General features: G+C 36.0%; 1 protein-coding gene across 7 annotated transcripts in view; it reads left to right on the top strand.

The window, feature by feature from the left end:
* The window catches only part of AGMO (alkylglycerol monooxygenase), a 250,511-nt gene that overhangs the window by 17,925 nt on the left and 214,961 nt on the right, over nt 1-17,625 (top strand). For all 7 annotated transcript variants that reach the window (XR_011093792.1, XM_068674088.1, XM_068674084.1 and 4 more), the window contains exon 3: nt 683-834. Coding sequence is in view for 6 of the 7 variants with exons in the window: in XM_068674088.1 (XP_068530189.1) it covers nt 683-834 (152 nt within the window). In the remaining variant the exon portion in view is untranslated. The remainder of the gene's footprint in view (nt 1-682; nt 835-17,625) is intronic.

The raw sequence follows: 17,625 nt of genomic DNA, 5'->3' as shown, positions 1-17,625 counted from the left end.
TGGTGAAACAAGAATTGGGAAGAAGCGTCACTGAATTAGAAATGAGCAGACACGGACAGACACATGGCATCCTGAATATGGGCTCCCATGCCTTCGTTGTGACAGTCCTGGTATTAAATCCCACTGGATGCTGAACTCAGCTGACTAACCAGAGAAGAAACTATCCCTAAGGAACTGGAGAGGAGGAAGTCTCTCCCTTCAAGTGACACTGAGCTTAAACTGTAGCAAATAACTTCTCGTACTCATCCTCAGTCCCATATCAAACTTCATCATATTTACAATTTTATTTAAAAAGTATTTTACCTTACTTATTTTACACTACATTATGGTTAGTTTTTGAGAATGATCGCCACTACACTTCACTTCTAACTTGCAAGTTAGTAAGGATGGGTTTTCTTCAGACCTGTGAGAACAGGAACACTGCACAGCACAGACTGCGTAAGGGTTTCAGCATACGTAATGCAAAAATGCAGGTGGTGAGTGGCTGATCTTAAAGTCTTCACTGACCTGAAGCAATGGTACTACTGAAGTTAACAGTGAAGTTAACTTGACAAATATTGTGGAACTTGGGCAGTGTTTATATGCTTTACAAAAAGACTCCCAATAGTAAATATACAGTAAAACAGTTCTGTAATTGCAGTTGACAAAATTATTGATAACACTCTTTGTCTCTCTATTTCAGTGTTTTATTCAGAAGTGTCGACTTAATTAGTTATATTTATGTATGGAATAACTACCGACTCTTTGAACTGCCCTGGGACTCGCCATGGACATGGTATTTGACATTCCTGGGAGTGGACTTCGCATACTACTGGTTTCACCGCATAAGTCATGGTAAGAGTTAGAGTTTTTCCTGTATTAAAATACAAATTGTGTTAATTATTATTATTTATTATAATAATTATAATTGTTATTTATTTATGAATAAAGTGAGGTATTTATTTTCATTTCTATACTTAATCAACTTTAGGTGCTCTCTTTCCAAAGTTTAGCAGAGATTTACTTGTACTTTGAATATGGAAAACAGTCTGTACATCACACTTTTATGCAATAGATATAGTTTTGTGAAAAATAAAAAAATAATAATAATAAAAAGGAGTATCTCTTGGCTAGTAGCACCACAAAAGAAAAACAAGATGTATCACAGAAAAAATTATAAATAAATGAAATTTATGATAAATAAATAAAATTTGTACGGCATAGTATCCTTTTGTGCCTGTATGGAAAATACGGCTTCATACAAAATGGAGGGGAATCAAAAGCAAGGTAGCCAAAATAATGACAGGACATCTGGCTAACTTCCTCTGCTTCTCTGTATATATATTTAACATTCAATTATTGTTTAACTGACAAATGAATGAAAGTGGTTCTGCACTTTATATATATAGATATAAATATACATACATTTTATACACACACATATATATATGCACATATATTTATAAAGTATTTTAGCAATTTTGTCTGCAATTAATACTTGACTTAAAGGTGATCAGTCTTTTTTTTTTTTTAAAAAAGAAGTACCTTACTTGCTCTTATATATGAAAATATAGATTTTAGAAAGGATTCAACTGTTACTTATTGTAAATGGTTGTAAATTGTAAATGTAAATCATGCCAGTTACTTCTGTTCATGTGTATTCTGAAGATGTAATAATATTGATCTGTCTGTTTATCCATTATATATTCTTCTTACTGACAACACATTTTTGCTATAGCTGTTTGTATTCTGTGCACAGATGAAATAATGCTTTGTATCACTCCTAATTTTGGATCTGATCTAAAGTCTGTAGCAATGAAATAAGTATCTCTTTATTGTTTAAGAGACTTTGGAAGGGGCTTCTCAAGGCAGCGTGCCCACAGCACACAGAAGCTGTAAAATCTAGTAATGAAAGTTAATGTAACGCAATTTCGAAAAGGGAAAACATTTTGATGCCAGTAGGTCAGTGGTAAATGTGGAAGTGGGTGAGAAATGAGTGTGAGCTTCTGGGGGGAGTGGGAGGTAGGAAGGGTCCCTTCCGGGTGGGGAGAACAATACAGGGTGGGTGCAGGGGGACAACAATGGTGTGAGGGGACGGGTCTCACAAGGGGACATGGTGGGAGGTGAGGAAGTTGGGGGGAGCTGGAACAATGTGCCGGGGGGACATCACAGCCGGGAGCTGGGAGCCCTGCGTGGGCGTGCGCGAGACTGGGAATATGCTTCAAGAACAATGACATTAACAGTGCTGGCAAGGCTGCAACTTTGGGCTGAGAACTGGACCAAGGTGGGAGGATATTCCTGTATTTTTAAGTTAAAAAAAAAATTACCTGAGAGTGTTAGAAAATCAGTAGCCTGGCTCTACTTTCACCAGATTCAGTGGTAAAATTCCCACTGCAAGAGAAAGGAGCAGGATCAGCAATTCTGAATTCGCTCTCATCTGCTTTTCTATATTTTGAGAGGAACATTGGGACTGTGCACTTTGAAATGAATCACTCTGGCCATTTTAGAATTAAAATCCAAAACAAGCCTCTCAGTATGTAGTGAAGTTGTGGAAACCACAAAACAAAATGTTGTCCATGTCTTAAGAAGGTCAGCACTGAACTGTTCTGTAAATGTTAATTTAGTCTTCCGGAGTTGCAGAAATGTTTCTTGCTGTCAGGTCTGTGCTGCTCAGCAGGGAACTGATGCAACGTTATAGAATAGCGCTTAAAATGAAGGTTTTAGCTTAACTGACAGCCTTATTTCTGATCAAGCAATGAAATCTGTAACAGGGTAACACAGCTGCAAAAGTCGACTGCTTCAGAAGTTGGAAAGGAGAATTTGAATGTAAGAGATGCTTTTAAAATGCAAAGTGTAGTTTACTGGAAAATACCTCTGTGATTTGAGAAGTGGAGGCACTGGAACAATCTCTACTACAACTGGACAAACGAGAAAATAACAGGGCCTGGTGATTCAGGCTTGGATCCCAGAGCTAAGTTAAAAATTAATAGCATATGTATATCCCAGGAAATTCAAGCTGTGTGGACTTATGTGTGGGGATGTAAATAATAACACTAATTGTTTCAAACTGAAGAACTTAAATTCAGATGCATTTTCAGGCTGTTTATTTAGTACTCAAAATAATTTTGTTACAAAGCATCATCATCGTATAGCTTTTCCTATCTCTAAGCAATTATTGGATAACACAAACTCCTGTCTACTTACTATCTTATTTTTATGTTGTCCATCCAACAATTGGATTGTTTGTTCTGCTATTTAAAAGAATAGTCTGAAAGTATAAACTTCTTTCTGTAGTACTTTCTACTGTAGTAGAAACCCTAATATACAGATTCAAGCTTTTACCCTGTGCTTGGGAATCATCTTTTCCTCTTCGCTTATATGTGTGTAATAGCTATTATCATAAACTGAAGTTATACAGCAACAAGAGGAAGTATTTTCAGGTGTGATCTCATTTTTTTAAAGGATAGAGTTATTCTAAGTATGTGCTTGTATTTTCCATTGTTTGCAGTAGCCACTAAAAAGTTAGAAAATAAAATGTTTCACCACTTATTCCAGCATTCTTCTGGGCCTGATCCAAAAGCCATGGCAGTCAATGGGAATGCTTAGTTAGACACTGCTTTTTTTTCTTGGTGTTTTAATGAATTTATATATCACCGTAACTTTTCCTTTTGTTTCAATAAAAAAACACTGCTTATGGTGATACTACTGAAGAAAGTAAGCTGTAAAATAACAGGTCTTCTTTTCTTTTCTTTTCTTTTCTTTTCTTTTCTTTTCTTTTCTTTTCTTTTCTTTTCTTTTCTTTTCTTTTCTTTTCTTTTCTTTTCTTTTCTTTTCTTTTCTTTTCTTTTCTTTTCTTTTCTTTTCTTTTCTTTTCTCTCTTCTCTTCTCTTCTCGGGGGGGGGGGGGGGGGGAGGAGGGGGGCGAAGAGGATATGCGTGGGTTTAGGGAATTTTTAACAGATATTTTAATCTAGCATATATGGATCACTCCTCAAGCTTCCTCTCCAGGTGCAGAGTCCTTGCAGAGTTATTCCTGCTAAAAAGCAGGATTCTCTGGTCCCAGGGCAGTGCAGAGCCCTGGCCGTGGTGGAGCACACCCCTTCCCAAGCTCTGGCTTTGCCGGTACTCCTGTTGCAGACATATGACAGCGGCAGTAAGGAATTTAGAGGCTCTGTAAACTAATTTCTTCAGCAGCCACACCTTTTAATCAGGGAAGGAAATCTAGAGACTTCCAGATCCATGCAAAAAACAAGGGAGCTGTCACTAATGGATACGCTGGTGCTGAGCAGTGGATTTTGTGGTCAGTTTGGGGACCCTTCTCTCTGTTTTCAGGCCCTGGGAGAAGTTCTCTGGGTTTGGCAGGCAGCAGGTTCAGAGAGCCTGTCTCTTTTTAACAGCAGATTCCAACACCTCTTCTTTTGTTCTCCTTTACTGCTGGGGAATTTCCATTGCTTAAGTGTCCCTCCCCTCAGACAACCTGGGAGAAGTGAGTTTCCTTCAGCTGGGCCAACCTCAGTAGCAGCTGCATTGTTCTGCCAGGCCCGAGGCGGCCCGTGTCAGCCGTGCGCGCCCATTGTCCGCTGGCGGCTTCCAGCCGCTGTGAGGGATACGTGACAGGGTCCCTGTCAGCAACAGGCTGAGCCAATATCAGTTGATGCTTTGAGTTATGTGCAGAGCGTGTAAAAAAGACCTCGGCTGATAAGTATATCCTAGCTGGATTCCCCAGCTGCTACATACAGTTTTGAGTTAACGGCCTGTCTCTTAATATTTCTCTGTTTATTTATGGTGGGTGAGAAGTAAATTGGGCATATTCTGGCGAAACAGTCTTTGAGCTCTTCAGATTCCTCCAACCCACAGGACTGACCAATTGGCCAGCACTAGGTTCTGAAGGATCAGCAGACACAGGAGAAACTCTAAACTCTCATTTTGATTTTGCCCCTCAAAAGGCTGTGCCTGGGATCTGTAGCAAAATGTCTCAACTGAGGATGCTGAGGAGGATTTCTTTTTAAGATTTCCAAGAATTGGAAGCTTTAACTTTCAAAAATTCAGCAAGGCAAGAGATGAGAATGTGGATTTCTCTTAGCTTTATTTACACATGACTTACATAGCTTCTACCTCTCCCAGTAAACATCTTTACTTAGAGCCTCATAGAGAAATTTTTTTTCAGCAGCAGAACTGCCTGCAGAAGTTTCTGGCTATTCTTCCCTACACTACCCAGCCAGTTCTGAAAAACTTTCTGTGAGGTGACTATATATGTAAAATCACTGAAAAAATAGTTCATTAAAAAAAAAAAAAAAAAGGGGGTGGGGGAGGAGGTGGGATATATTGGGTTTCTCTTTTAAACAATGAGAAGCAACAACTTGGTTCAGTCATCATGGGGTCAACTTAGCTATGGGGCAGGAACTGCCCAGTGGTCAAGGACAGAGACAGCATAAACCAGATTTGCTGGTGCAGACTCTGTGGGATAACTGGAAACTTTGGGAAGAGCAGAGAAGTATTTTCTGTGTCAGTAGTGCAGAGACAGGTACCTCATCTCATCAGGAACCAGACTGATCCATTTGTGGATAAATAAGAGCAGGCAACGTTCATGATTCATGCTGTCAAAATGATGGGAAGAGGTGAGAATAGAACCCAGTCCTATTCTTTCAGTTAGTTATACACATAGCCTTCAGAAATAATACTAATATGTTAGCACATTGGACACTAGTGCAATGGTATGCTTGCTATTAAGTGAGAAGATGAGTTTGAACTTTCAAGCTTGTTAAAGGAAAAGACAGCAGGGCTTAAAATCTTTTCAGCATTTACATTTACCACTCATTTTTGGAGGGTATATTGGAATCATATGATCACACTATCTTTATTTATCGGATCCATTCCTGCCTTTGAAGTGCTTTTTTCCATCTGCATTTTATAATGTGCTTGTCTGAAGTCAGTATATCAGAATGGACTTGTTAAGTAGATTTTATATTAAGAATTGATAGTATATTGAAATAATTTTGGATTTAAAGGACTTTAGTTTTATGGGAAATTCATTACAGTAAAATGATATCTGACTTTTGTTACTGGGAACATGGTCAGAAACACAAGGTTTTCTTTTCAGAAAAACCTGTATTCCCCTAGAAATGCAGTAAATGAGCATGTTCTTTTACATGTCAAAGGCTTCATTAGGGGGGACAAGGGAAAGGCTGGTTAGTGTTTTTTTTTAAGCTTGTCCTTGCATGTGGCAAAATGTCACTGTTTACCTGACTAGTAATTCAGAATTACATTGATTACCCATAATGAAACAAATTTCATTCCACCCCAATGAAAGATGAAAACAAAACAAAAACAAACAAACAAACAAACAAAACACACAACAACCAAAAAAACACCTTGGGGAACTGTCAAGTGACTGAATGAAGTTCTGCTCTTTTTCTCGTCACAGCTTGTGCTGATTGCAAAGGGAATTGATACCCAGTGATTAAGATAAAAATATTCTCTTCTTGTGAATTTTAGAGAAAACACTTTTGGCCATTTTGGTAGTTGTTTTTTTGTATTATTTAGACAGGCTTAGGAAAGAAAGATATTAAATTGCTGACTCTGCAAGCCTCACAGAAATAGCAAAAGCAATAGCTGGTTTTCATATTTTTTGTTGTCTTCTGATTGTTGCTAGTCTAATACCTTCAGACTGGATAACATGAATTAAAAATAGAGAGTTCATGTAATTATGATTCATCCCCTGCCTTCCCACTCCACTGTAAATAAACTACATCATTTGTTATTTCTATATGCTCATTTTTTGCAACCACATTTTTTACATTTCTTCTACTTCTCAGAAATAAGAGGTACTCCTTTACATAGCATTTTCAGAGCGAGTAATACATTTGTAGAAGACAGAGTCAAACAAACCAAATGATGACACTTCTTCTGCCAATTAAGCGTATATTTGGTTTAAGAAGGGTTCACCTGAAAAACCTTCAGCTGCAATCAAGCTTCCTGACATGTCGTGGTCTAAGGTCCTGTAAAATTACAGGAGCTTGCTTGTATTGTTTTCAGGTTGTTATTGTTCATAATAAGTTCCTGTTGTTTGAAAGACTGATTTCTCGTATATTGGCAAGAATAATGTCCTTATCTGGGGTGAAGTTAAATTTGTTGTGGCACATGCAGATATCAAAAGCTCCCTCCTGTTCTACTTTAAAAGTTGAGATAATAAGAGAAAAATTTCCATAATCTCTGTGAAGTTTAGAAGATGGGAATGAGAGGAAATCTACTGGATTATTTTTGCTTAATTTTCATTCTGAATATCCAGAAGAAGTTTACAGGTGAATAGATTTTCTAAGCATGCTATATGCCAGAGGTTATTAAGAGTGATGGTAATAACAAATACACTGACAGGTTGGACTGCAGAAGAAGTGATTGACTGCTGATTTTTGGCTCTTTAGAATATTGGCTGTGCTCCAGGGTGGAAGGTAGGACATGGATCATTGCTATAGATGAGGCATTAAATTTGTTTATCTGGGTTCAACATCTAATCCAAGAATACATAAGCTGTTTGCTCTTGGATGATGAAACGGTATCACTGAGAAAAGTAACAACACGCTTGCCATGATTCTTGCATATTTTCTGTAAACACATAGTAATTGCTTTTTTTTTTTTTTTTTTTTTAAATTTTTTGGCCAGAGGATACTGGGAGAAATGGATCTCTATGGCTGTTATGAATTAGTCCTTGATCTGAAAATAAAAACAGGCCTTTTTGTTTTGTTTTGATGATATCAGACCATGTATCTTTTAATTTTAAATATAATGAAATATTTATTCATGAAAGTGTGAGCTGACTCTGTTATGACATAATTTTTATAGCAAAAATTCAGGTGGTAATTCCAGCTTCTCTCAGCATTGTTTATCTTTTCTCAAGCTTCCACCATCAAGAGATCTGGCAAGCTCCCCGGTACCAAATGAAAAAGAAACCATATTCCTCAATTTTCCTTGTTAGCCGTCTTTTCTTATGGCTGGGAAAGGGTCCAGCACAAAGTTAATACTCCTCTTAAGTATCACTGAAATCCTGCTTTGGGCATTTAGATAATACGTCAGCCTTGTCAAGGCTCTCTATGTGGACATACGCTAACAAGAGGTACCTATGGGTGTCTGGGGGGTGCAATCTCATTTTTTTCCTGTACTCAGAGCCTGGAGTTGTCCCTGAGTGCATAGATTTGTGAAAAAGCTCTGGATCTGCTTGCACAAAAGCAAGTTGGTAACATGCTTTTACAATAAAACACTAGAAAATGTAAAATAAATATCCTTAAATATTTAAACCACAGGGAAAGTATCTGTGCTTTCTCACCTAACCTTTTCTTTAAGGTGGTAAAACCTAAAGTTTCTGAGGCTTGAAATGAATTCCAAGTCGTTTCACAAATGACTGTCTGCTGAGATCCTCAAGGAAATATGTACAATGTGTGGATTAAATGAGCAGTTGTAATGAAGAAACTGATATGTTGCACACATGGCTGTTGCGATTATGGTCATGCTCCTGACTATTAAACTAACCAGACAGAAGTGTCATTGAGCATGAATCCCTTAAAACAGTATATTTTAGGGTGAAGTGGGAGAAGAAAATTTACTATAAACTGGCACTGGTCGACCATTCAGAAAGACAGCTGAATTCACACATTCATAAACTTGGCTAGTGCTGCCCTCTAGTCTGTGCATGTACATTTGGAAAGGTGAAAAAAATCCCTTTCTGTTCTCAGAGTGGAGACACGAGGATGAAAGTATCTAACACTGTGTGGAGAAACAGCTCGTTTGACATAGTTTTCCAAGTGTGCTGCTGAAAACCAATGAAATAGTGCATAACACTTTATGGTTCTGTAGTACCTTAAGAAATAAAAATGTGAATTATCGAAGCTTTGAATTGAACCTTTTTGCAAGTAGTGATTGTGGGAAAGAAGAAAGTACTTCTGCAATAGTTTGTAGATTTTAATTTTTGGGTGTTTCGCCTGGAAAAATGTTTGGAATAGCTCTCTATACACTATTTGACATCTCTGTTGTTAGAGAACCACATGCAAGCAGGTAACTTCATTAGCTGAGGAGAGAAACTGTAAAAGAAGAGTGAATATAATTGTGAAATAAGTGTGAAATTGTGAAAATAAGTGAACCTGCTTTCCCCAAACTTCCAAACATACATTTTTGCTTGCCTTAAACATTCAATATGTATTTTACATTAAAAACATATATTTAGAGTAAGTGAAAATGCACCAGATAAATATATTCTTGTTTCCCTATATCTAATTTTAAGTCATGTTACTTATTTCAGTTAAAGACTTCTTACTAACCTAGACATAAACAAGTATGTACTTCCTATATTAGTTGCACACAAATCATTTTGCTTAGGCTCATCCAAACACCCTTTTTTTTCCTTTTTGTTGTTGTTGTTGTTACCCTAAAACAGTTGCAATGACTGTGGAGAATTATCACAGAATTATCTAGGTTGGAAGAAACCTCACAATCATCGAGTCCAAACTCTGACCTAACACTAACAAGTCCTCTACTAAACCATATCACTAAATTCAACATCTAAACGTCTTTTAAAGACCTCCAAGGACGGTGACTCCACCACTTCTCTGTGCAGCCCATTCCAATACCTCACAACACTCCCAGTAAAGAAGTTCTTCCTAATATCCAACCTAAAACAACCCTGGCGCAACGTTAGCCCATTCCCCCTTGTCCTATCACCAGGCATGTGGGAGAATAGACCAACCCCACTCTCTACAGCTTCCATTAATGTACTTGATAATTTCTGATACAGCATCTCTGCACACTTGCTAGAAGACTTTGTCCTGGATAGTCTAGGAGTGGCAAGGTTCATTTTTATGTCCCTTCTATGTTTTACTAATCTGCTGAAATCAGCAGATTGGCAATAAGAGGTATGAAATGTAAAAACATTTATTTTAATTTGTTATATGAAAATTTGATTGTAAGGAATTAGGTTTAGAGTAAAAGTACACATCATGTAAATATCAAACAGCATCAATGGTAACTTTTTTTTTCAGTTAGATTTAAGGCACAAGCATAATTCTAGAGAAATAAAAGGCATTGTTAAAACAGATGGCCCATTTTGATGCTTGTATTTTTCCTGTTAACAAAAAAAAAAAAAAATTCTCCTGCTGTGCTTGTAAAAATGTTTGTCAGTCTGTATAGTTTTAGAATGGAGAAAGAAACACGTAGAATACTAACTCTCAGCATCCCCATTCTGAAGCTGCATTTTAGCTAATGGGTGCTGTGAAGACCTGTAGTACTTTGCAATTTCAAATGGCTCTTTTGAAATGTCTTTAAAAACACTTTTCAAACTGTGCAGAACTTTGCTTTGGAGCATCCCTGTGTTGCTCTTCACCGTCTACCTGTGGGAGAAAGTAACTGGGGTGTGTAGGTAGGGGGCATAGAAACAGACCCTGCTTTCCTCTTGGCGCAATGAGCCACTCTGAGGGCTCCATCTGCTCCTTAGTGGGACATTGCTAAAAAAATCCAGTATTAAGACCAGGGATATTCCAGAAATACCAGTATTTCCACTTGTTTCAAGAACATACGTTCTTTATGCAAAATTTTCTGTAACTTAAGTAGTATGAATAGATACACATTGGAAAACATTTTACACCTATATATAGAGAGAAGTTTTTGATTATATATTGTCGCGGCTGATGTGACTGACAAATATTTCCCAGCATGTGCAATCTGTCCTAGATCTTTTCAGAATTAACTACCAAAAATAATAAAAATAAAAAAATTTGGACTTTCTATTGCTAATCGACAACCTTAGTTCTTGTTGACTGATGTGCACTCCTTACAAAGAATAAATGCTTGATTATTTGTAAATTTGTAAAGGGTGTCATTTTTTTTTCTTTCTTCTTATTTATTTTACTATATGTAAAAATTCTGAAATGACTTTTTAAGCAGACTAAAACTGCATTACATCCTAACCCCCAAAAGGTAAGATGTTCTTTTCAGGAGCATCAATTACTCAGATTTCTAGAAGCTTGATGTCTGTAATAGTTCTTGCTTGCTAAAAATCTGGTGAGGCCTTTAACATTTAAAATACTTTATTATACATTTCAGGATTTGCAGTCAACATAAAAAGTGTGTTTAGAACAGACAAACCATTAGTGTATTTGGACAATATCCTTTGGATGTATGTTTCCTTGGTTGTATCTTTATTGCCTTAATTAAAGTATTTAAACTTCCAAAAATGGTTTTTGAGTACAGAGGTAGCAATCTTTTCCACATCAAACACTATCTGAATTGATAGCACACTGGTGGATAACAACAACAACAACAAAAAAGGTAAATATAATTTTGCTTTTTTCTATTTTTAATAGCTAAAATTATCATTAAATCCTTTTTTTTTTTTTTTTTCCTTGTTTCCTAACCAAAGATATTTAAACAACCTATACTACTGCTTAATTAGGTTCTCTCAAGAATCACCAGTTCTTGGGTAATATAAACAAATTCATCAAGGTTAAATATGTTATAAGTAAAATTACCTGTTTTACCCTAAAATATAGATAAATAAAACAAAATGAAATAAAACAATACAAAATAAAACAATACAAAATAAAATAAAATAATAATTAATAATAACATTATTATTATTATTATTAATAATAATAATAATTATTAATTATTATTAATAATAATAATATTATTATTAATAATAATAATAATAATAATAATAATAATTATTATTATTATTATTATTATTATTATTATTATTATTATTATTATTATTATTATTATTATTATTATTATTAAACAAAACAAAACATAAACAAAAACAAGCCATACCCTAGATAGAACGCAAACATCCCATTGCAAGAAGGATGTCTACAATGTTCTCATATGAAAAACTGTATGAAAGACAGATACCCCAAATAAGTATCACTCAACTATGATATTCATAGTTGGGTTTTGCAAAGCACTTGGATTTTAATACTGAATGTTGGCCTCTGCTTTACTGTTGCTGGCAAACAAACATTTTGAATAATCAAATTGTATTGTTCTGTTTGTGTGAGGAAGTGTAAGTTTTTGCAGGGTCCTGAAGTGGACTGAGGTCTTGCTCTCTTGGTTCCATTGTTGTTTTAACTTTATAGAATCTCTTAAGAAACTTTTCTTCTGATACAGCACCATCATGCTCAGCCTTACTGACAAGGACATGTAAGTGGCAGTCACTACATAGACTGGCTGGGGGTATTCTTTGCTTGAAACAATGCAGAATAACTAGGGCACCAGAGCTTGTAAAAAAATGTACGAGATTTTTTCCTTGTTACTTTTAGCTTTAATAAAATAAAGAGAATTCCTTAAAGTGAATGTATATCACAAGCATCACTGTCATTCTGATCATACCTCTCCATTTTATAGTTCTAAATTCAACAGTGTCAAAGGTATTGCTAAAATAAGACTCTTATGTTGTAATAACACTATTGTATGTGACAAGCTTTCATAAGGAATCATTGCAGAAATTAATGACATTTTTTGTGTTCTTCTTCAACTCTAAATAAGTCTATTAAATTGTGACAACTATTTATTTATTTATTTATTTATTTTTTTTTTTTTTACAGTAGTATTGTGAGGAAAGTATATGCTTTATATGTGCATCCTATATTTTACATGCTTTTATATTTTCCTTTAAATTATAGTCACTGTAATACAACCTTCTTATGGTGTTGGTTTGTTTTAGTCTACTCTTTGGACGGTAAAGTGATCTATGGTGTTACAATTTTATTTATTTATTTATTTTTTAAGAACTGTATATGAGTTGTTTATTAACTAGGAGTGATATGAGGCTAGAATAAGAGACCTGTTAAAGCCGGCTCCCAGGTCTTCCCCACTTTTCAAATCTTCTGGTCTCTTATCAACTCATTCTGAAGTGAAATTATTTTAATTTTTTATTACTGTTATAAATGTTGTTTTGTTACTTAATTATGTATTTTTTTTGTTGATTTAAAGTTGAAAAATGAATCTAAATGTATTAAGGAGAATACACAGTTAAGTATGTAAGCTTGTTATGTCATTAACAGCTTCCCTTGGCCATATGGGTAAAACAAATTCCAATCAGGCATATTTTCAACATTCCTATGGGGCTATTGGTAGTGTGCAACATGTATGCAATACATGTTAAATAAACTCATATGAAATGATATAATTTTAAGAAGATATAATTTTTAAATTAACCACTACTTTAAAAGCACTTCAATTTCACTAAGCAGAGTTAAATTGGAAAGCAAGAAGCTGGTTCAAAGAAATAAAAAGGAAAAGTGAGTGAAACCTCATGTAAAGAACAAACTTCAAAAAACTCATTGCCTAGTCCGAATTCTTTATTTTTTGTCCAAAAAATTTTACAAAGTAATTTGTCTGGACACTAGGATGATGATATGGAAAACTGGAAGTCAGATATAGATTTAAATTACTGAGTAGTAAGAAAAACTACAATTATTTAGGAAAGATAGCCTCTGAAATGATTGATCAACATTTTGTTATGTTAAATATGTGTGTTTGGTAATAGCATTTAAATGTCTTACAGTGGCTTTTTCATAGTTAAACTGCAAAGTGTTTTGCAAAGGAGATGACTTTCATTCTACCTCTGTAAGATGGGAGAAAGATGGAACAGGAAGACAATTTTCATAAAACAGCTTTTCTTTTTTTAGAAAATTGATATTCACATTTCCTGTTTTGTGACTATCCCAAACGTGAAAGGTTGATTAGAATAATATTTGCTATATAGTTTATTCACAAATTAATTCCTACCTGTCCCTTGAATAGTTTCTTCTGGATTTTACTCTCTTCATTCTTTGTAAAATATAGAACACTTTTAAAGTCTGTTTTAAGATGTAGGAGATTTTGCATACATTGCAAATATGACTATGTAATAAATACAATTGCATATGTATGCTCCCTGTGGCTATAGACGTACATATACACAGAATAAAAGCTACAGTCAAAAGAATCCAGTCTGCTTATTTTTATACGTACTGATATCCCAGGGAAAAAGGTAAAAAGCAGTTTATAAAACCTGGACAAAAGAAGGATGTAACTTTTTTTTGTACTCCCCTGGGTTGAATCTCAGCTGAAATAACTGACAGTTTTTGGACTTACCGAAGGAAATGATGAGTGAAGATAAATATCCAGATGTTTGCTGACCAGATGTATAAGATTACATTTTGGAAGGCATGAATACTCTACCTGTGTCTTCTGAGAAAGAGGTTGTAAACAGTAAACATTCTAAATTGTCTCTACAATCTGTGAAAAAAAGGCATTAAAACTAAAAATTTTTTGTTCTGCCTTCAATGTAATTTCTTAAGAACAGATGCAGGTTGCACATGCAAATTTACATAGCATACAAGTGGAATTTTTTCAAGAGTCATTATGTCTTCATGGCTAACTTAACACCCTTTGTGCATTGTTTTCAATTTAGGGGAGATGCAGCTTATGGAACTGTCTTAATTTTCCAGCAGTAGGAAATAGGTGTGTCCAGTCTTTGAAAGTTTCCTATTTTCTGTTCCCATGTTTCAAGCTGCCTATTTACGACAACAAAAATTTAAACCTTGACTTTTTCCCCTCTTTCCCCCACCTACGCTAAGTCTCTCCCTTTCCCACCTAACATACAGATCTGCTTCTTTTCAAATAAATTGTTGGAAGCGGCTGCCTGCTCATACAGCAGCACAGCTCATCTCAGCTTGTGCTTGCTCTCAAACTTGGGAAGAGGAAAGAAAAGTCTTGTTAAAGTCAAGTAAATAACTTAGCTGCTAGGCAGTAGGAAAAATATTGGATTTGATTGTGTATTATTCCCATATGGGTGAGATATATTTAAAATTGAAAAGGAAACCAGCTCCCTTAAAACTTAAAGGGACAGATTTTCAAAAATTGGCAGCCAATTTTCGCCTGTAATTGTACTTAATGTGAAAGGGATTTTCCTCTGCTGATGAGGGATAAGAGGGTCTTGCCACCGGACCAGCAGTAAAGCAGTGGAGGCCCCTTCCTCCAGAACGCCAGTGTTGTTACTGGCCATGTCTCTCCTTCTTAGGGCTAAAGACCTCCTATGGCCCGCAGGACTCTGGGGAAGTGGGTGAGGGCTGGAGCCTGTGTAGCAAGCTGCAGTGCATGTGAATGAACACATATCAGCTCCCCCCTCCTTTAGGAGTGCCAAAACAATCATGTAGAGAGTATAAAATCACCATGATTCTTCTCCTGGACAGGCAGTGTTGCAGCATGGTTCAGCACTGCAAATTCCCTTAATTGGTATAGCTTGTAATTTTAAATGGAAACAGCCTTAAAGTTTTGTTTGATTATTCTGTTTATGTAGATTTGTTTGTGTTCTCATCCTGTCGGTGTGTAAACATTAGAAAACATAAAAACCATGTAATTACAGAAGTCCAATATCTCCTTAGATAGAAACAAAAGGCTTAAAGAAATCCCTATCTCAAAGGCTGTCAAACTCCTTCTTTGCCAACTTGCTCATTTCTTCCCAGTTGTGTATACGAACAAAAAGGCTCTAGAGGGTGACCTGAAGGTTGGCCTTTGCAAGCAAGTAGAAATAGACTGTTTCAATTTCAGTGTAATCCTCCTGATGCTGCTTTGAAATGTTGTGTACTCAGGTCAAGATACTAAAAGACAGAACAATCTGTATGTATCACCAGACACAAAGCTTGGTGTCACAAGTCTTTACCTATAGAGAAGAAAGAAGCATGGTTGATAAGAAAGTGCAAGGTAGTTACCACAAGGAAAAATTAATTGTAGAATTGGTATTATCCTGCTCCTATGAAGGTCTGGGGATCCTGGTCCTGGGAGCTCAACACTGCTCCTGGGGCAGCTTCTTTTCTCCAGCAAGACAGAATAAAGTGCCAGGGAATAACCTCTTCAGCTACAGGTCGAGTAATGCAGTGGCACTTGGAAGTTGTCCCCATCTGGTGCTGTGGTCATGGCAGCATAGCATCTCCTGGGTGGGCAGGAGGCTGGACCCTTGTCACTTGCAGCTGTGGTTTCTTCATGCTGGTGGGGAGATGGGACAATGGAGAGAAAAAAATACCTATTTCAGATTTGCTTATTAAACTATTTCTCAAACACATCTCAAGCCACATGGTGGCTTATCGATCCATGTCTGTTGCCAGCTGTTGCTATGTTACTGTGTCTCAACAACTTTATTGGCAGTACAGGCTTTGAAATAATTCTGAAATTATTTTTCCTTTGGCTTTGATTTCTGTGCCTGTAGGACACATTTACTTTTTTTTTTTTTTTCCTGTGTCTAAGAGGACTGAAGTAAATTTTGTCATAGTGAACAGGCTCACAGGTGAAGCACTAATGGAAATTTCACATATCACAAGAATAACTAAAGGGAGAAGTCAAATGGGCAGGCAAATATTCAGATAGGAAAATGTTATTGATCTGAGTGTGCAAGTGGGATATGGAAACACCACTGGGTGTGGGGGAGAACGTGAAGAGGGATGGATGGAGCAGAGGAATGTGACAGAAAACAGTAGGTGTTGGGGTGGTGTGGAGTACTGTGTGCAGAGTCAGGACAAAATGAGGAGGACTGGTCTGAGGTTAATGTGAAATGAGAAAATTTATGATGGATTCATTAACGGCTACTGCATGGTATAGTGGAGGGATAAAGCACTGTCCCATAAAGCCTGAAGAAATTTTGCTGTTAATTACAAAGTGAGAGTTTGCACCAGAAGTGAACGAAAGTCATCTTTTCATATCAGGCACTAAGAAATACTGTTTTGTTATTGTTTTTGTTTTTGCATACTGCTAAAATGAAATTTTGCAATATGGTTTGGGCAGTCCTCTCGTGTGCTGAAAGCACTCTAGCCACTTGCTAACTTATGCTTCAAAATCTTATGATTGTCAAAAGAATCTAAGGGTTTTTCAATACATAGAACATAGAATAGTAGCTTTTATCAGAAGAGTTGGGTAAAATTGTCCTCTGCTCTCTCTTATGAGGGAGAAGACAATGGCAAGTGGTGGAGGAACACATTTTTATATAAGATTGTCACAAGAACATCTCTTTAGAAATATTTATTTTTTTTTTTTTCATTTGCTTACATTCAACAAATAGGTGTATAAATATTTGTTAGTTACATATTGATTTATATCTATTAGTCAAGTGATGGAAGCATCCCTTGAGAGGTGCGCTACTGAGTGTTAATATAATTGCTAAAAAGTTTCACGCATTTTTTAGGTGGGAATAATATTCAGCATGTAACGCATTTTCTGTGAGGTGATAGCACAACATTTTACACATTAATCAAAATAATTCACAGAGCATACTTCATCTTCCACTCTAGAAGGATATAGTTACTACACAAATAACTTTAGGACAGGAAGTAAGAATAATACTGTAATTAACTGAAATTGCAGGGGAACTTAGGTAGTCAGAATGTAATTATACAAGGCACAACTCAGTCAGGAAACAGGATTAACTTTCCTGTTCTTTTGAAAAATGCCAGATGATTGCTAATATTTATAAAAGGTTTTTACACATCAACTGAATGATGATGCCTGTGACAGAGAAGCTGCCTTTAAAATTATGCTAAACAGTTGGTTCCTCTCTGACTCAGTGATAAAGATGCTTCCTCCAGAAGCAGCTGTTAAATTTCCTTCTTGAAAGCTATATTTCCTTAAAGGT

The sequence above is a fragment of the Anas acuta genome, chromosome 2, assembly GCF_963932015.1.
Source record: "Anas acuta chromosome 2, bAnaAcu1.1, whole genome shotgun sequence".
Classification (NCBI taxonomy): domain Eukaryota; kingdom Metazoa; phylum Chordata; class Aves; order Anseriformes; family Anatidae; genus Anas; species Anas acuta.
Note: the sequence above shows the minus strand (reverse complement) of the source record. Positions and strands in the feature narration are given on the sequence as shown.